The sequence below is a fragment of the Solanum dulcamara genome, chromosome 2 (genome assembly GCF_947179165.1).
Source record: "Solanum dulcamara chromosome 2, daSolDulc1.2, whole genome shotgun sequence".
Taxonomy (NCBI): domain Eukaryota; kingdom Viridiplantae; phylum Streptophyta; class Magnoliopsida; order Solanales; family Solanaceae; genus Solanum; species Solanum dulcamara.
The window spans coordinates 4,304,235-4,325,081 of NC_077238.1; the positions used below are offsets into that span (position 1 = coordinate 4,304,235).

Sequence of the window (20,847 nt, forward strand, 5' to 3'; positions counted from 1 at the left end):
TTGAAAGGAGGTCCAAATGAAGAGTAAGATATATTATTTGATAATGTATTGTATTATATTATATTTTTTTTGTGTTGTATTGACTCCATCTAGTAGGATTTGCATTGTGTTGTACTATATTATTTTATTAAATATAATATTTGGATAGATTGTATTATTTTCGTAGTTATAAAATGTCATACATTAACAAATTAAAGGATAAACCTATGAAAAATTAGGGCACCGGGTAAAGCTATTATAAAAAGGTAAGGTAAGGGATAAAGTAAGATTATTAAATAAGAAGAAAAGACAAAATAGAAAAAAAGATACAACGCCATCGCATCAATTCGATTGTTACATATCGATAAATTTAATGATACAATATAATAAATTTTAAATAATAATTGAAATAAATATTATATACTTATCATTCACTATAATTTTTACACCTGATAAAAAATGAGAGGGGTATTTTATAATATTTAGTGTTTGAAATATAATTTGGAGAATAAATTATTATTGTGAAGGGTAAAATATATTAAAATAATATATATATATATATATATATATATATATATATTATATTTAAACTAAGACAATTTCAATTCGAACTTGAATCTTGCCATACCGGTGATTTTTAACCTTAAGCATTGCGTTAGTAAGTTTGACTTATTATGAATTAGGTAGATCGGAGTGATTTGTTGCAGAAAATGCTTCAAAAAGCATTAGAGTACCTCACATTATTAATCGATAGGTTGAAAGTTCGAGTCACCTGGAGGGGAGACTAAGTGAGCTTCCAAATTTTGAAGTTGGCTCAAATGTGAGGATGGCCACGCTAATTAGTCATCCCCACAACTTGTCCATGGATCTTTCATTCGAACTGTTAGGGAAAGCTAGACGACGACAATAGAGCTGTCAAAACAATTTTAAAGGGCTAGTGAGTTAAATGAGACCCTTTAAATAAAGGGTCTATAAAATAGCAGTCCAATCCAACCCTAAGCGGTTGGCCCTTCAATTAAAAGATGGATAACATTGACCTCTTAAAAAGACTATCGAACATTGATGAACACAACATCAATACGTCAAAAATTCACATGTCCATGAATTGCACATATTTTAGTGGAATACTTACAAAACAACAGAATAGGCAAGATACAAAAGTCAACATTCATAGAATTCATCAGAACAACATACATTACATGATCATTTTTATCATAAACTAGACAAGGAGAAATGAAAAATTAGGCATAAACACAAAAGTAAAAGAGGTCAAAGATTCATAGTTATAATAACTTCAATTGCCTAATTGCTGAAGATTTGGCAAAATAAACCACTACTTAAAATATATATATAATAAATATTCTTAAAGTTCACGACCCACGGGCTGGCCTCTGAGGCTCGCGGGTTGAGCCTATGAGGCTGGCGGGCCAAATGAGGCTAGGCTAAAAAGTCTCGTTCCTAAATGAGCTGAAAAAATTTAACCCAACCTCACTTAATTCAAGGGTTGGATTGGGTCGGCCTCACGGGCCAAGCCTATTTTGACAGTTCTAGACAACAACAAAATTCAGTGTAGTCCCACGAGTGGAGTCTGAGAAGGATAGTTTGTATGCAGACCTTACCCCTACCTTGTGAAGATAGATAGATTGTTTCCGATAGACCCTCTGCTCAAATAAGGAAAGGGAAAATCCAGTCACTGTTAAAACCATGCAAGAATGAAATGTGATTTTCAAGTGCAGCTGGAAACTACTGCAGAAGTTCCATGAATAAGTTTACATCAACTCCCTTTTGGCGCGAACACGGTTTCAAGTCATCTATATTACAATTGAGAAGTCATTATGCACATTGTTGGTGCAAAAAAGTTGCAGAAAAGAAAGAGGAAATAGGATGTTAATGTCCCCCATGCCAGTGTCAATGACCAGAAAAATGGTGAGTTGAATTAACTATAAATGATCAAATGGCCTTCATCTCCATTAATGAAGTTCCTTCAACCTACCTCAACTAATCACAAGTTTCGATGAGCCAAAGCATCAAATTTCTAGCATATTGCTTCAGTTCACCGACAAGTTCTTAAGAGCGTTTGGTTGTTTCCTTTTCTGCAAAAGAAAAGCACAACAAACATAAATAACAGGTAAATCAAGATATGTTTCCTCGTCACCTGAGCTCAAGTGAAAATGGCAATGTGAAAGTTATTCCACAAAGAACTTAGCATACATGTAGAATTTCACAGCGATGGATGATCAATTTTTTGTGATTAAAAAGAAAGGGATGGCAATTGCCTCAAAATCTCCATGGCTTTAAAGGAATCAATTAAACACATGCACCTGTTTTATAAATTATAATCGCCTGTGATCCTAGTTTATCTTTTTTCCCCATTTAGCATCCAAATCAATTAAGATTGCCCAATTACCTTCACATGAACATAGCAGCAGTAGAAGTCTTCAGACGCTGTCAATCTTCATGTTCATCTTCAGAATCTGTGAGAGGTAGAATACAATCAAGGACCACAATTGCAATATAGTAAAAACAGTTTGCTCCACTTAATAAGCCATTTATTTTTTTAATTGCTATGGTCAATAACATTTAAATGGGAAGACATTCACAACATTGACAACTAGTGCAAGGAAAACTCATTATTAGCCCATAGAGAGTGAATAATAGCAGCAAAATAAGTCGGTGACTATTCGTAAATACAGGGCCAAGACTAAACATCTCTCAGAAAAACGGGTACTTCTTTTCCTCATATTGAATGGTATTGCTAGCATCATCTGCCAGGCCAGAATGAAAACACAATCTTGAATGCACTATGTCAGTGCATATTAATGACAGTAAGTTTTTGAAGTTTCCACTTCTATACTTTCCAGATATGGAAGTACCCCCAAACATGTATTCTACAATCCCACATCCAGTCCAGCTTGTGGAAGCAGTATAAAAAGTTCATTTTATCTAACTTCATGTTTTTAATCCTAAAAGTTGTTGACAGTCCCGTAAACATTAATTAAAACAAAAGTACTATATATGGATGCACCATAGATTCATAGATGTATAGACTAGAAGCTATGCACAAAAACCAAGTGATCCTATTTGAATCTTGTTCTCAAAATTAATAAATAATTTATTCTCCCCAGATGAATCAAATCAACATAGTAGACATCCCTTGGTAACATTGTGTAAATAATGAACTTCATGAAGAAACATATTGGAAATAAATTCAGGGACATAAGAAAACGAAATATCACCATTGTCATAGTTTTTAAGAGCATGGGTATCACAACTGCCTGGAGTTTTATGGAAGTCTATGGGTAAGTAGGAAGGGGTATAAATGGAGTTCTGGAAATCATCTGCTGAGGATTTTAATACAATTAGATTCTGCAGGAATGAATGGAATGTCAGACATGCTCGAGCGTAATGGATTGCCCTTCCTCTTACAGGTGCTAACCTCGCCTTATCAAGAGTTAAGGAGCTATGGTCCAAGCCAAAACTTCAATGATTCCTTACCCCTCAATCACAGACACAAACAGCGCAAATAGGAAGGACCAAAGGATAGCATTTTCACAATAAAATCCTCTTATCGTGAGTGCTAAGGTGACAGAACATAAGAGTTTCCTCATACATCTAATGGGTGCCTAGCACACTGGGACAAGTATTATTTTTTGAGGATTAACAACATGGGAAGCCAGTTTATGCAGAAAACATGAAGAAGAAAACGAGAGTTTAGATCATATGGTGTTTTATGTGCAAATAGGTAGGCGAAGAAATAAAGCATCTGCAGACCATTGTCTAATGCATACAGACAATGGTCCGCGTGGAAATTGTTCGGTGTTCATAGATGATACTGGAACTGTTAGGGATCGTTTGGTGTGAGCGATAAATATTAAATAGTCCTGGGATAAAAAAAAATAGTCCATGGAAAAAATTTTGGTGTTTTATTTGGTTCCCAAGTTTGGATAACTTATCTCACCAGTTATACCATAGTGATGGGATAAGTTATCCCATATAGATGGTGGGATAACTTATCCCAAGATAGCTAGTCCCAGGATAACTTGTCCCCAACCAAACGACCCTTTAGAGATGTGCTACTAGGTTGGAAGTTCAAGAGGAAGGGGCATGGGAAATAGCTCTTTTTGGTGCTTATGTGGACCATTTGGAAGGAGAGTAGAAGTGTGCTCAAAGGAGTTCAAAACTATTTTGTTACATTTTTGGGGCACATACCATTTAAAAATACCAGTAAGACAGATGACTGGGAGTTCTTCATGGAGAGTCCTGATTTTGGTTTTTTATGTAAGACTAGTATACAACTTGTATGTCGGGAGTTTCTGATCACATCAATAATCTTGAATTTATCAAAAGTAAAATGGAGTAATCAGAGGGGTCGCATGAGGAGGAAACAAAAGAAAGGATATAATACTTGGAATACCCATATAAGTGCATTCTGATTTTCATTTTGTTAGGTTATATAACGAACCTGATTAATTCATCACATAGGATCAGCCAACATAGTCATGTTAGCCAAACAATACTTAAACGATGATGGCCTAGATATTATAGAAGTGATGCAGCTGGACCAGTTCTCCATCAAATGCCTCTACAGCAAACTGAGAGATGATATCCCTAGAGTCCCTTGGAGGAAATTAACTTGCAACAATTATGGTGCTCCAAAGTGGTTATTCATATTGAATCTGTCCATTCATAATAGGCTATACACCAAGGACAAACTGGTACAATGGGGAATTCTGGACAACCAAACAGGTGTTCTTTGTAGGAAAAGCAAGAAACAGCTGAACATATTCGTTGAATGCAACTTTTCTGATACTAGATGGAGGAAGATGATGCAATGGCTGAAGATTCCAAGATCTACTATGGCATGGGGAGATGAGGTGAGATGGACTAGTTCATGTATGAACTATGAAGGGAAGGAATGCTCTTGATGAGATTTACAGAATGGCCCTAGCAGGGAGCAGTTACTATATCTGGAAGGAAAGAAACTTGAGAGAGTTTCAAAACAAGGAAAGGACTGGGAATCAATTGTCAGAGACTTATTTTGCAGGGGAAGCTTAAGACCTAGGCTGGCAAAACAATTAGACTTGATGAATTTATATCCTTAATTTTGTGTTTACTCTTCAGGAAGAGGAAGTAGTGGTAGCGTATGTAGTAATTAATCATCCTGGGGCATTTGTCCAGGAGGTCACATCATTTTGTCATTCAGCTGTACAGTCACTCTTTGTAATAAAATCCTTTAGTTACAAAAAAAAAAGAAGAAAAAATTTCATCTTTTTGTCTTTTAACATTCAGCAGCATGAATAACCTATGCATACATCACTTCTTGTAATAAAATCCTTTAGTTACCAAAAAAAGAAGTAAAAATCTCATCTTTTTGACTTTTAACATTCAGCAGCATGAATAACCTATGCATACCAATCAGAGGTTTCAAACTCTAAAATAGGCAGTAAGAGCAGTTCGTAGTACAATCATTTTAAGTTAAGAGAGAGCAATACACAATCATCCATGAAGAGAACTTAATTTCCCAGAATGTTCCAGATCCCATATTCATCTTTTCACATAATCTTATTATTTGTCAATCTTCGACCAGAAAAGCAGGACACAAGCAATTTACAACCGCTACATCATCTTTGGTGCCGTAAAAACAAGTAAACATCATTTATTATCTCACATAAGAAAACATCATAAGTGTCATATTTGGACTCCAAAGTTTGAAAAGAAAGAAGCTGTAGATGTTCTGAGGATAGAACAGAAAGTATCCACAATCTAAACTATGACAGCCTTTCTCTTCTGACGTTGATAGTTTAATCGAATTTTTCATCCACCTCACAAATTAGAATAGCAAGGGGTTGGGTATTGTAAAGCTTCTGATGTACGTTATTGTGCATCATCTTGGTGCATTTCATAAAAGTCTCACTTACCAACTCAGGGCTTAGTTCAAGTGGCAAAGCTTGAGGGGCTAGTGACTTAGGTCACAGTTTGAGCCCTACGCCATGCGAACTAAGCCTAGTATTAAGGAAATCTAGATTTTCACTCTGAGAAAACTCCTCCTGTTAAAAGACCAATGAAGCTAGAAATAAATCCACTATAAGCTCCCAAAGGTGTGGCCTGGTGGTCAATGAAGTGGGTTGAGAACCATGACGTCTCAAGTTCAATTCCCGGCAGAGACAAAACACTAGGCAAGTTCTGTCGATATCTTCTCATTTATTCTAGCCTTGGTGGACAAAGTTACCTAGTACCGGGTACCTGTTGCTGGTGGGAGGTGGTAGGTATCAGGTGGAAGTAGTCGAGGTGCGCGCAAACTTTTTCGACACCACAGTTAAGGTGGAGAAGGTTAGAGAGGGCAGGCCCATTATCCCAAGTTCCGGAGGCTGGGGTTGGTCCTAAAGGTTGGCCCTGGACAGATTTCTCGGTCATCCAAAAAAGAAATGGTCTCACTTATCAATAAACAAAGAAAAATATTCACTCTTCTGGTTTGAAAATGCAAAGGAATATAATGATGTTCCCCACTGGAATTGATGAATGTGTGTGGTGCCAGTTAGGGCGATGCTCCGGCACAGGCACCACATAGGTTGAAGTTGTCAGAGCTACTCAGTACTAAGTTGTGAACCAAAGACAAGCTTGTAACTAAAGTGTGTCAGAAAATCAAAAATTAATTGTTTACGTATTTCATAACCACCCAAGTGGCAGGACCAATTGCAGACATAGGACATAAATGCATTTTTATCCATTGACCAATAAGTGAAAAGCATGAAAAAGTTGCACTTTCTCTTTCCTGTCTCTTTCACCATGCAAGCAGCAAAAATAGACTTCAAACAGAATTTAATCTATGGCTTCACTTAAGCAACAATTTGCAGTGAAAAATTTACATCAAGATGTTCAAGATAAAGCATGTGGGTCTTAAACTTACCAGAACGAACGTCGTCACTCAATTGGCCCCTCGCTTGGATCTGTTTAACAAGCATGCGGTATATCAACACCCACCAATATATATGAAGAACCAGCAAACAAAATAGAAGAGAATTGAAGATATAGTAATAGATTGGTCCATCCACTTTGTGCTTCTTCTTATCCAGGGTTTGGAGAACTTCATAACTGCAATTACAGAAAAATAAAAGAACTTTCACATAAATCACATACACAACTATTTCTCATAAAAAGGGTAACATTAACTAGTAAGTTCATATTTCTGCAAAAACTTCTGAAGTTTTCAAAAGAGAACTGAACGTTAATATCAATCAATCAACAACGCCTCAATACTGAGCTAGTTGACTATATTGAATCCTCTGAATTAAGAATCGAGCATTAATACACAGCATAATTAGCTCCTGGAAGCAGTGTGTCTAGGATATGGCACAAACCAATGCAGGAAAAGCTGATTTTTTATCAAGTTTTATTTTTTGGATCAAGGCAGTGCAGGGAAAGCTGATTTAAAGCCTAAAGAATTATGTTAGTTTGAACTTCATCATCAACAAACCATAACAAATTGTAACTTAAAGCAACGAAAACCACATAAGGTGGTGTAAGAAGGTTAAATCAAGAAATAAAGGGTTCTACTAAGAAACAGAAAGTAGTTTCTTTGTAAATAGGAAAAGTTAAAGCACCTATGACTCACCTTGTACTCCAAAGAACCCAGAATGGGTAGTATATGAGGCGAAGTATAACCCAGGATAAAACAAAAAGAATGAACGAAAAGCTAGCAAGAGCTTCAGCACCGCTGTATTTGGACATCTTTCCAATTTCAAGGAATATATCACTGGCATCATGAATGGCTAAAACTACTGATCCGACACGTGCAAACCTGCAAAAAAATGAAAACAGAAAGCCAATAATGTTACATGCCCATATCTTACCTTTATGATAGCACAATATTTATAGCTTTACATATTGATGACTCCATTCTTCCAAAATAGTTGACAAGAGGGTCGGAGGAGTCACATCTATGCTCTGTTATTCCTCCTTTACCCTTACAGTTCCACCCAAAAAGGAAGTCTCTCCTTGTCCCAGCATCAAACAAAGTCCACACCACAGTTTACTCCTAGTGCAAAATAAGAGAGTTCAGTAATAATGGGTTTTTTTTTTGAGAAAGGTAACATTTACTTCTATATATCCACAGGTATACTACATCAATGTGTAGCCCCTCTCCGAAAAGTTTTACTTACATCATTCCTAAGATCTCCTAGTTACAGCCAATCAATAACATTAAACATATCTTCAGTGTCTCCTATCACTACTTGCTTACACCAAAAATAGTAAAGCCTTAGGCAGTTTGTCTTTATCTTCTGAATTTGTTCTGCTTTCCTTCAAAACATCTTTGATTCCTTTCCATCCAAATTGTCCACCAAATGCAAGCCGGGACAATCCTCCATCTCTTCTCCTTTATTCCTGCATTGCCATCCCTGTTCCAGCATTGTAGGACTTCTACAATCCTCCCAGGTTTTGTCCACTTGATCTTCCTCTTGTGGATGAACATCTGCCACAATTGATATCTCCATTTGCAGTATAGAAAGAGATGGTTGAGTGTCTCCACCTGTTCTTCACATAGATAGCATCTAGAACATAGATTGGATTTCCTCTTGTTCAAGTTCTCACGTGTCAAGAATGCCTCCTTTGCCAAAAGCCATGTGAAATAGTTCACCTTGTATGGAATTTCTGTTCTCCAGATCATCCTCTGGGGCCATCCCGCTTGCCGCACCTCAGTAGACCTGAGTTCTCTGTATGCTGATTTTACAGTGAATTCTCCCCTTCTCTCCCCCTTCCGCACTAGTCTATCTTCCTCTTCTGTCAGATTGGTAGCCATGTTCATTGTGTCATGAAATCTTGCTATGGTTGTCATTTCCCAATCATTTAGGCTCCTTCTCAGAAACAGGTTCCACCCTTGTCCTTTCGTAATTCTGCCACTGTTGCTTCTTGTGCTTGGCTCAGACTATGTAGTACAGGGAAAGCATGGTTGAGTGTCTCCTGTCCACACCAAATGTCATTCCAGAATGCTACTTTTTCTCCATTGCCCACCTTACAACTTCTTCTCTCCTAAGACCAGGTGCCATAGTTGCCATAGGTTCCTGATAGATCTCCATACACTACAATTATAAGGGTTGGTCACCTCCTCTGTCATCCATTTGTCCTCCATACCATATTTTTCTATTATTACTTCCTTCCATAGAGATACTTCTGGTGAGACAAATTTCCACAGTCATTTCATCATCAAACTCTTATTTTGGGTGCTCAACTCTCTGATATTGAGTCCACCCCCTCTCTTGCTTACCAGCAGTACCCCCTCTCTTGCTTACCAGCAGTTCCTCCCATTTGACCAAATGGTACTTTTTCTTATCTTCACTGCTCTGCCATAAAAAGTTCCTCCTAATTGCATCCAACCTCTTGGTAACCTTGACTGGTATAGGGAACAATGACGTCATGTATGAGGGAAGGGCATCCAGGACACTATTAACTAGAGTTAGTCTGCCACCTGAAGATAAATATTGGCACTTCCAGTTTGCAAGCTTTTAGGATGTTAAAAGAATGGGTACGCATTTTTTATCACTTTTTGGCATAGATCACACCAAATCATGTGAGCTTTATTTTTCCCTTCGGGGTGGCTTCCTCATTGTAACCATACAAAAAATCATAATTAGTTCTGTAGTAACCCACACTAATTAATAATAAGAATATTCTATACATCCTCCTCAATAGTCTTTGATCTTCCTTCCTATTTTTCAGGCGTCCTGATCCGTTAATGAAATTAACTGCTTATAGAAGTAGAGCCGGATCCAAGATTTGACGTTTATTAGTTCATGGTTTTAGCCCTTTTAAGTTATAAATTCTAAATTCAAAAAGCGTACATATTAGATGGATTTCTTAAGAAAATACAAGGTTTAGGTCAGAGCTACTGGGTTCAGCCGAACCCGTACGTCGAAATTCCATCGCCACCCCCCCCCCCCCCCGGGTATAGAAGTAACTCAAGAAACTTTACAATTTCTCATTTCCTTATTGTAAGAGGATTTCTTTGACGCTCTAAGATCCAATGTGCTCCAAATGTTTCTGCCTTGTATACCTGCGGTGGTCATAGTTATTGACATGATATACTGAAAATAGCATGAACCGCACTGTGGCAGACCACTCTAATCGCCTTAATGTTTCTCCATGTCTTTAATACAGAGCAGCCTGTTAAATAATCAGCATTCAGCAATCCAACTGAGATAAGCATCACCACTCTACCGATTCCCTGCCTGCAATATCCTCTCATCTAAGAATTTGAACAACCATAGAGCATCACCACTATGACACCTTTGTTGTCATGTAGTGGAAGTTGCCACCATTTCATGAATAAATGAAAGCAAGAGATGTTGTCACTATTACCTCTAAGCTACTCGTTATCCATAAGTAACCTATCTAGTAATCCCTTTCAGCAAGCAAGATGCAAAACTTACTTGCTTTTCTGGCTGTTTGTCTTAATCCTTAGATTTTGTTCATGAATTTTTGTTCATTTTTTTATTACTAAGAAAACAAATTTATTAATGAGAGAAGAAAGGTAAAAGAAGATGGAGGATAAGAGTCCGAAGGAAAAGTAGGGAAAGATGCTAGGTTACACTGAAACAACCATGTTCCTACCACGTCGAATATCTAGTATAATTTGTATAAATATACACAACATTAACCTATTACTTTACACCACAAGGATTTTGGTTTACATCCAAAAAAAAAATTATAACCAAGAAATCCCCGAGAGTCAGTGGCACATGGTTCAAAACTTGATGAATAATGAGCCCGCCCCTCTACCCTTCTCAACTTAAATATCAGCCTTGTGTTCGTAACACGGTTCAAACACTTGACACACGCCTAACCACACATTACATGTTGCATTCTTACCACTAGTCCAAAGCCCCAGGGAGCTAGCTTATATTTACTTTTATCCCAAATTAATCAAAATATGGGCAAAGACAAGAGCTAACCCATAATCTGAATTCTAGAAGATCCCCTAAATAAATAACCCCATGACAGGCAAGAAAACTTGAACACAATTTTACAAAATCCATTTGCCTGACATATTTTTTACACATTCAGTATCATCATTGAATTTGGAACTTTACTTCTTTAAATCTGATATGTGAAACTAGTAGCTGAATTGTTTTTTACATGCACCCGCTTCCAATAAGAATTTCAAACTAATAACACAGACAAGCCCACCACTCCAATCATGTCTCTGCTCCGAGAAGTTGAATGCCCTCCAGTTGTCCCTTTGTTAAATATGGACTTATACCAGTAAAATCTCAGCAAATAAAACGACCTTTATTTAAAGCTATAAGCTCACCTCAACAAAAACACACCTGATATTGTAGGATAAGATGATAAGAATTGCAGTGGCAACATGATGACTCATTGAAACTCCAAAGTCAGAGCGCCTTGTCTCCCAAAATATTAGCGCAAATATTGAATATGTATAGAACCCGCCGGCATACATATAAAGTGCCTTCAGTTTGGACCTAAATTTGCATAAGACAGTCACTCAGATAGGCAGAGAGTATGAATCAAAACTATGTAAGCTTAATTAAAAATAATCAGATCTAGATTTTGAAAATGTTATGATTTATGAAAAAGATGCTATAAGCCAGTAGCCTGTGTCTGCAAAAATCACAAAAAAACAGTTATTCTTGCTTGCAAACTTTACCAATTATGTCTCAATATAGTACCAGCCACCGTCAAAACAGAGGAACTACACACAAAGGACACCAATTAAGTACTAAGATAGAACAGGTCTTACTTGTACATCTGGTCAGGCCAGACCTGATCACCAGGCCCTACCCAAAAGTATTTGGTATTTGTAAACCAAGGCTCATTGTAGGTCACCAAAAGTGCAAAAACTTCTGCAGAGAGAAAATATATGCATTTCCATGCTGATTCTTTGAATTTTCGTATCCTTCTCCTCCGGTCATCAGTTTCATTTTCTATCACTTCTAGTCCTTTCCCGAATATTAACCTTCTTCCCACTTTCTGCAATATGTACATAGATTCCATGTTGAAAGAGAGATCATCAAGAAGAACGATTCATGTAGAAACTAGAAGGAATCTGAAAGATTCTACCTATTCTAAGAGCAGCATTACTTTTGATTTTTAAGAAAAGAAGTTCCAATTGAATACTATAGAAACTTGAAAGAAGGAGAACAAAGCAAGACTCACGTCTCTTTAGAGAAAATTTGCCTCATTTTTATCAACTGCTCCGTGCCTCAATTTTTTGTTTTTTCATGTCAACCTGCCTCTTTAGAGAAATTTGCCTCATTTTTATCAACTGCTCCGTGCCTCAATTTTTTGTTTTTTCATCTCAGCCTGCCTCTTCTTTTAAGCACAGTTCTTTCAGTTAGTGAATTAGAAAAGCTTTTTATTATGTGCAAACCATTTTAATCCTTTTCTGTTTCCTACAGGAATTGTATCTTTTCTATTTTTATTTTTATTTTAATTATGTATAATATGAAAATTCATATAGAAGACCCCAACTTGCTTGCAATTGAGGTGTAGTTGTAATTGTTCTTCAATATCTATAATTTGCTTTAATACTTTTTTATTAACCGCATTAATATCTCAACATCCCTGTAGCTAAAATTTATCCAAATATGGCACTGTTTAAGTGAAAAATGTATGTGTCAACTGCTTTATTGCTAGATCAGAAAATAAAATTTTAGAAAGGAAAAGGGAAGCTGAATCATTTTGAGCACAGTTACAGTTTTCCCTCTACTGCACATAGTTTAACAAGAAATTAAGCATGTAAAGCTCTACAAAGTTTAGACTCTTCATGAATCTGATAATATCACAAGAAGCATCTCAACATCTTTGCATCAACAGAAACTAAAGTATACTCCCCTTCTCTACACATAAACGAACATTAACCCAGCAATGTGAGTTCTTCTCCTACTTCAAGATTAATTGACTGATTTAATGCGCTTTCGGAACCTTCAACCAATCCAAATACTTATCCTCGTGAAATATCATCAGCTTTAATTTCTTACACTGTCTCGGGGTAGGACTTTAGAACTAGCAGAACAAAGGAATAGCTAAAAAAGCTAACCCTCTCAATAGGTCAATGACTAACATAGATATCGTAGAACTGACACTTAGATTCATCCACACCAGAATCAGCAAAACTAACAAAAACCCATCTAAAAGCAACCAAAAAATGCACAAAAATCCCAAATTTCCAGAAGTTTCAAGACTGAACCGCTTCGAACCAGTTGAACACCAGATGCCAAAAAGTGAACAGAATTCAGAGCTGAAAATAATGGGACAGTGGGAAACAAGAGGGAAAACAATGGAAGAACAGGGAAATCTTTGTATGATGGGTAAGACTCATGTTCCCTATCAAAAAAGTCCCTTGAAGCACACCCATTTTCTCAATCTCCCCAAAAGATTGAACAGAAACTAAAGTATACTCCCATACTCTACACATAAGCAAACATCAACCCATGAATGTGAGTTCTTCTCCTACTTCAAAATTGATTATATTGAAGAATTCCCACATTGGTCAATTATGGGACGGGTGGTCTCTATATGTCTTGGGCAATCCTCACCTCTTGAGTTAAACCCAAGTTTCATAACATGGTATCAGAGAAGCATGCATCCCAATTCGCATTCACAATGTCAAGCTCCCATATTAAAATTGTTCACGCTCAAGATGTTCAACCAAGTCCCACATGGTCAATCATGGGATGGATGGTCTCTCCTCACCTGTTGAGCTACTATTGGGGTCGAGTTATACCCGAGTCTCACAACAGATTGACCCATTTAATGTGTACTCAGAACCTTCAACCAATCAAAATACTTAAATTCTCACGAATATCATCAGCTTTGCTTCTAGAACTAGCAGCTCAAAGGAAATAGTAGCTATAAGAATCACCACTCAAAAGACCAGTTAACTAACATAGAGATCATACAACTAACATTCAAATTCATCCACACCAGAATCAGCAAAATTAACAAAACCCCATCTAAAAACAACCAAAAAAATGCACAAAAATCCAGAAATTTCAAGACTGAATCACTATAAACCAATTGAACAAGAAAAGATAAACCCACAAAAATTAGCAGAAAAATTACCTCAAAAACAAATCTATCAAGCAAAAATCTGACAGTAGGAAAGAAGACGGCAAACAATGGAAGAACAGCGAAATCTTCATATGATGGGTAAGATTCATATTCCCAATCAAGAAAAGTCCCTTTTAGCAAACCCATTTTCTCAAAATCCCAAAAAGATTCAATCTTTCCAAATAAATTATGTGAAATCTACGAGTGAATCCTTTGAACTCTTCAGAAAAAAAAATCGGTTCTTTAGAGCTGTGACTTTGGGAAGCTTCGTTTAACTCGAAATAAAAATATTGGATCAAGTGGGGAATTGGTGGGTCCATGACAGATTTTATTTTTCTTAAAATAATGGATTTTCTGACTATATATTATTTTCTATATACAATTTCAAATAAACGTGCAGCACGGTGCACTAAAACTTCCGCTATGCGCAAGATCGGGGAAGGACTTGACCACAAGGGTCTACAAAATCAAATATATATAATAAACTAATTAGTTTATAATAAATATAATCATATTTTATTTACATTACTTATACGTGAGTTATACACTAAATATATATGATGACACACTCAAAAACTGAATATAGCTTGACTATACATAAAATATACACCAACTATACATGCCTATACAACGAATAACCATTTTTTTGGTAATTATTTTTGTTGAATGGCCATGTGGCGTAATTATTTCAGGCAAATTACACCCAATGGCCATTCAACCAAAATAATTACCAAAAAAATAGTCATTCGTTGTATAGGCATGTATCGTCATTGTATATTTCATGTATAGTCAAGTTTTCTTCAGTTTTTGAGTATATCATAATGTATAGCTCATGTATAAATAATATATATTGTATAGTCACTGTATATTTTCTATGATTTTGGCTATTTTTTATGTAAATAAAATATGACTATATTTGTTGTAAACTAATTAGTTTATTGTATATATTTGAAATTATAGCAAAGACTTTTTTATAGCCTTAATTAGGTTCATATTAGTTAAAATATGTATGATTGATTCTGTCGATTGAACGAATATGGCTTCTTGAAGAGTTAGTGAGTCGTATTAGAGGTGATCATTTTACGCGATTTAGAGGAACACTCGAGTCAGACTTAGGCACACAACTTATAATAATAGTAACATAAGGAAACATATATAAAATAAAAAATTGTTCCAATCACTAAACCTTAACAAAAATGATTTCTTATATTTGGAGACAGATCCAAATAATCCTTAAATATACTCTTGAGCAATTTTGTGAAAGTGAGCAATTTTAATTTTTATCAAATATTTAACAAATAATGTATGTTAGATGATGAGAATTATGAAATAAAATAGAAGGTATATCCATTTCGTTGATCGAACGAAAATTACTTCTTATAAAACTAATAAGTTGTTTAATAGGCGATTATTCTACATAGTTTGGAGAGTATTTGAGTCAGACATAGACACTCGATTCATATAATAGTAACATAAGAAAATAGATATAGAATAAAAATTTCTCCCAGTCACTAAACCTAGCAAGGAAATAACAAAAATTATAGTTTATGTTCGAAGGTCAATTCAAATAATCCTTAAATATACTCTAGAGCAATTTGGATCTTCATCAAATATTTAACAAATACTATATATTAGATGATGAGAACTATGAAACATAAAGGATGTAGGAACCCACATTTTAAGATGCAATTTTTGTTATTTTTTAGTTTTATTTTTCTAGAGTTTAGTGTGGCATTTTTTAAGTGGGACTTTTACTTTTTTGGTGTCTATTTGCAGTTATTTGTGTTGCAGTTTCTACTTTCTAGGATTTAATAGGATTTATTTTAGACGTTTTCAATTAAATCTTTTCTATCACATTTTTTCATATTTGACGAAAATAAAAATTGTTCACTTTTCATAAACATAAAAAATCAAAATTATTCAAAAAATAGATACTCAAGAGACTACTTTGGACATGCCCAATTATCATGAGAAATTTTTTAAAATAGCAAAGATTTGAAACATAATTTGGTTCCTTAGCAACAGTTTGCTTAATTACGTTTTATAGCTATAGTTTCAATTATTATGTCAATTTTCGTTTGTATATCTCGTTGCATTATATAAATTGGGCTATCATGCTTGTACTTCTCGCTGCATAATACAAATTGGACATTCAAAAGAGATTGTATATATTCGCTTTCAAATTTAAATATTCGCTTCTAAATTTGTATATTCGCTTTCATATTTGTATATTCACTTTCATATTTGCTTTAGAGATTTGTATATTCGCTTCCAAATTTGTATATAAGCCCAGATTTGTATATAAGCAAATTTCATTAAACTGTAGCCAATTCACGTAATTTTTTGAAATTATAGCTATATTAAATAATATACTAGTAATGTTTGTCAATTTGCGTAATTTTTCCAATTGTAATGAAGAGACCATTTTTGTCATTTTATTTATTTAGTCAAACTATATGTTCCCCACGTTGTGGATTTCACTGGGTTGTTGTTATTGTAGTCAAACTATATGTTACTTTAAAGCAAAATAATTTGCTAAAATGAATAATATTTGGAAAAGAAGGAAACATTGTGCAACAATATGTATGTAATTTGTTACACACACATATGGAATGAGAGACTTAGAGCCCGTTTGGATTGGCTTTAAGTTGGTCAAAACCAACTTAAAGTCCCTTTTCAGCTTTTGGACGTGTTTGCCTAAGGCTAACTTTAAGCCAGAAAGTTCTTAAAGTCAGTTAAAAATGAAAAATTAGGATTCCTAACTTTTTTTTTCCAAGTGCTTAAAGTCATTTTCTTTGACCATGAAAATTACTTTTATATCCCTTATATTTTAACTAAATTTCCAAACTACCCTTTTTATTCTTTTAACCCTAAAATTCACATAATTTTTCTCATTTAAGCACTTTTATCCAAACACTCAACTGTTTATTTATAAAAATAACTTTCAGCACTTTAAAATTCTAAAAGCACTTCATACATAAAAGTTACTTTTTTTAAGCCCATCCAAACGGGCTCTTAATGATGTTTCTTCTAGGTTTTTAATTTGGTTGTTTTCTTCTTTTTAATAAGTATTAGTATTTCTTTTATAATGATGAACTTGGAATCCATTATGAAAGTTATATAAAAGTATATCAAGGATCATTAAGCAATGATGATAAGTGCTTAAAAAATTGTTCTTATAATCATAGTAGCTTCCCACGAACTATGCAACTAACCAAAAAATTAATGTACCAGGATATATAGAGTTTAATATAAAGTCATGAGTACATGTGCCTAACTATGCAACTAACAAGATAGTATGTTAATTTGTTTTTAATGCAATCATATTTGTGTCAAACATAGATCATTTTACTCCAAGGGTGTATTTGATAGGAAGGAAAATATTTTCCGAAAAATATTTATTTTTTTTTAAAAAGTGAATTTCTTATTTATTTTTTAATGTTTGTTTGTGCATAAGCAAAAAAATTATCTAAGAATATTTATATATAATTTAGCAAAAAATAATATGAATAGGATGGGGTGGCGTGAGAGTCGAAGTAGGGTTCAAGGATGGGAGTCGGGACACTGAATGGATTGAGAGAAGACAATAAACTTGAAATATTACTTTATGAAACTTGTTTTTCAAGAATTTTTTTTTTCATTTTTAAGGAACTTATTATTTTATAAAAATATATTTTTACCAATAAATCATTGAAAATTTAGAAAAACACTTTTCAGAGTTGTTTCCTAACTAAACACAACCTAAAAGGAATATTAGGCAGGAATCAGATTTAGTCAACTATAGGCAAATGATTAAAAAAGGATTTGTAGCTTGTACTATAATTTATCCGTCTATTATTTAATGTAAATATTGATTTGACAAAAATGGTGGAATAATTTATCATGTGAAAAGTTAGATAAAATAATTTCATGAGATATTCTTGTCTATCGCATTTTACCAACCAAATGATTCTGAGTATAATTTAATTTAATCACGAAAGGTAATAGTAGAGTGATAAATATATTCTTCATCCTTAATTAAAAATTTTTGAATTTGAACCTTGAATATAGAGTCGGCTCAGTAAGGAACACTTTACTCTTAAAGTGAAATTTTTTGACGTAAATTTAAATTCATCAGACATAAAATTAAGTATCAGACACCACGTGAAAAAAACAAGAGAAGAAGTTGAATGTAATATTCCTTAGGATATTGACGTATAAATAATTAGTTGGCTATTTATTGAAACTTGATTTTATTTGGAAGTTATACTTTTATAATTTTATCTTTTATGATATGATGTTAGATGCATATAATTAAAATTTAGATTTGGCAAAGTCTAAAATTTTATATAGTTGAAGTTCAGATGCATATAATTGAAGTCATTTTCGCTTGAACTTCAATTATATGTGGCTGTAATTTAATTAATTTTGTATGACATCAACTATTTCTGGTTGATATTCATGCACATATGATCGAAGTTCAAACAAAAATGGTTGAAACTTCAGTCATATGTGAATGAAATTCAGCCATTTTCGCTTGAAGTTTAGGCAGAAACTCGTGATACTTCACTCATAGTAATTTTAGTCATTGTATCTGGTTGTCTGAAGTTAGATTTTGCCAAGCCTAAGTTCAGATACCGCATGTCTAAAGCGCTATATGTGTAATTTTTTTTAAAGATAGGTATAAATTAAAAGAATAAATACACAGAATGGACACTTTAAATGAATTATTTACCACCTCATACCCCACCCCTAAATAATTTCTTTCTGTACCTGTTTGGTCCAAACTAATTACCTCTTGTACCCCCTTTAGTCTAGGTCCAATTTGCGTTTATGATACCATCACAGTATATATATATATACACACATACACACTTGAAGGACTACTCATTGGTGAATGATACCATGCTATTATATTGATATGCACATACCACAATGGTATCATACAAGATTTGAAAAGTGTTACTGATTATATGAAACAATCCTTAATGATATCATGTCAGTATGACAATATATAGATATACTATGGTGGTATCATTAAAGACCGAAGCAAACCTCAATGATACCATGTGAGTATATTAATACTGCAATGGTATCTTAGTCGCGAGTCTCATAATTTAAGAGGTATGAATTGTAAAGAAGTATTTGTTTGTAATTATTTTACTTTTATGAGGGCGTGAGCTTAGTTTTTCATAAATTAAATGATTGTATCAAAACAGATTGCCTGTCACCAGAATAGTGCAGTGGTGCAGGCTTTAAATAAAAAATATTTGGGCTAGTGATTTGGGCCCAAAGCTGTTGTCTAGCAGATCTTCTCTATCACTTGGGCCTTCCAAACTTGGCCCATGCTCATTCGGACTCTCCCAAGTTAAATAGTGGACTACCCAATTTATAACCCAAAAACAGAGTGGGATAACTTATTATAGTTGAGTGATATAATGAAATGAGAAAATATGTTCATTGATCATAGTTATTTTTTTGGGGGTGGGGAAATTTCCATTTGGTGTTCAGTACTCCATTATAGTCCGACTAATCTGGTTCCGACTTTGGAGATAGCCATAATATTTTAAGGAAAAATTATGCAGATAAGCAAATATATACTAGTTAGTTAGCTAACATATCTATAATTTGAATTAATTATGGCTCGCGGTAAACATCTAGCTGTAATTACAATTTGAGTTTTATATAATTTGCACGATTATACAGTTGAGTTTTATATAATTCACACAATTTATACAAATGATGTGTGCGAATCGAATTGTATAGCTAAATATACAAACATTGCAAATTGTATAGCGAATTATGCAAACGTTGTGCATGAAATGTATAGTGAAATATACAAACGTTATACAAAAATACGAATTGTATAGCGAATTATACAAACGTATATAAATGATGCACGAATTATACAAAAGTTGTTGTCACTATAGCTACGAATTGTAATTAGTAAACTATAGTTATGGAGCATAATTAAGATATTTTTGAGTGACTATATGCGAAAATTCCCCATATTTTAATACTTATTTTTTTCAATTGTAAAGAAATTAAGTTATAAAATTAACTACATCGTTAAAATAAACATTGATATAGTTCAAAAATAATTTGGATGTTGCACAATTTTATTGTATGAAAATCACTATCAAATCATGAGATTTAGGAACTTCACTAATTAATCATTAGATAAGAAGATGATATAAATTAATAGAGGGTTGTTATTATTCAAGCAAGTGATCATCATTTAGTTTGTGTATATTTAGGTTTTAGGTTTTCAAGGAATGCAACGTGTTGAGATTATTAACTTGAAGAATTTATTATTATTGTTTGGCGCTTGGTTACCATAGGTATATATGTGTTATCATTTATTTAAATGCGATAGTTGCACGATTATAAAAAACGTATAAATAATAGAAACAATCTTGATTTAGTTTGCATAATTAGATTTTAGGCTTTCAAAATAGTGACACTATATGTAATTTGAAGAATTTATCAGGAATATTTGATGTTTGGACACTATAGGTAGATATATGCGTTATAATCTATGTAAGAGCGATGATTGCATGGTTATAAAAACGTATGAAGAATAAAAACAAACCTGATTTAGTTTGAATTATTAGGTTTTAGGCTTTGAAATAGTGACACTACATATAATTTGAAGAATTTATTAGGAATGTTTGATGCTTGGATCCTATTGGTAGATATATGTGTTATAATCTATGTAAGAGTGACGATTGCATGATTATAATGACGTACGAAGATTAAAAACAATCTTGGTTTAGTTTGTATAATTAGGTTTTAGGATTTCAAAATAGAGACACTATATGT

The 20,847-nt window shown here is 34.0% G+C and overlaps 1 protein-coding gene across 1 annotated transcript; it reads right to left on the reverse strand.

Annotated features, from left to right (window-relative positions):
• Nucleotides 1-1,669: 1,669 nt before the first annotated feature.
• Nucleotides 1,670-14,337, reverse strand: LOC129880031 (ASC1-like protein). Its single transcript, XM_055953845.1, has 7 exons — nt 14,059-14,337; nt 11,735-11,964; nt 11,301-11,456; nt 7,592-7,777; nt 6,887-7,071; nt 2,387-2,453; nt 1,670-2,072 (listed from the first exon to the last, which is right to left on the reverse strand). The coding sequence occupies exons 1-6, from the start codon at nt 14,191-14,193 to the stop codon at nt 2,428-2,430; spliced, it is 918 nt and encodes a 305-aa protein (XP_055809820.1). The 5' UTR covers nt 14,194-14,337; the 3' UTR covers nt 1,670-2,072; nt 2,387-2,427.
• Between the last annotated feature and the right edge of the window lie 6,510 nt (nt 14,338-20,847).

What these genes read in the sequence shown, in the direction of transcription:
- LOC129880031 (XM_055953845.1), bottom strand. Translation starts at nt 14,193, where the DNA reads ATGGGTTTGCTAAAAGGGACTTTTCTTGATTGGGAATATGAATCTTAC. An exon ending in TGGCCTGACCAGATGTACAA is followed by an intron (nt 11,457 to 11,734) that starts GTAAGACCTGTT and finishes ATGCAAATTTAG; the next exon opens with GTCCAAACTGAAGGCACTTT. An exon ending in ATCTTATCCTACAATATCAG is followed by an intron (nt 7,778 to 11,300) that starts GTGTGTTTTTGT and finishes ATTTTTTTGCAG; the next exon opens with GTTTGCACGTGTCGGATCAG.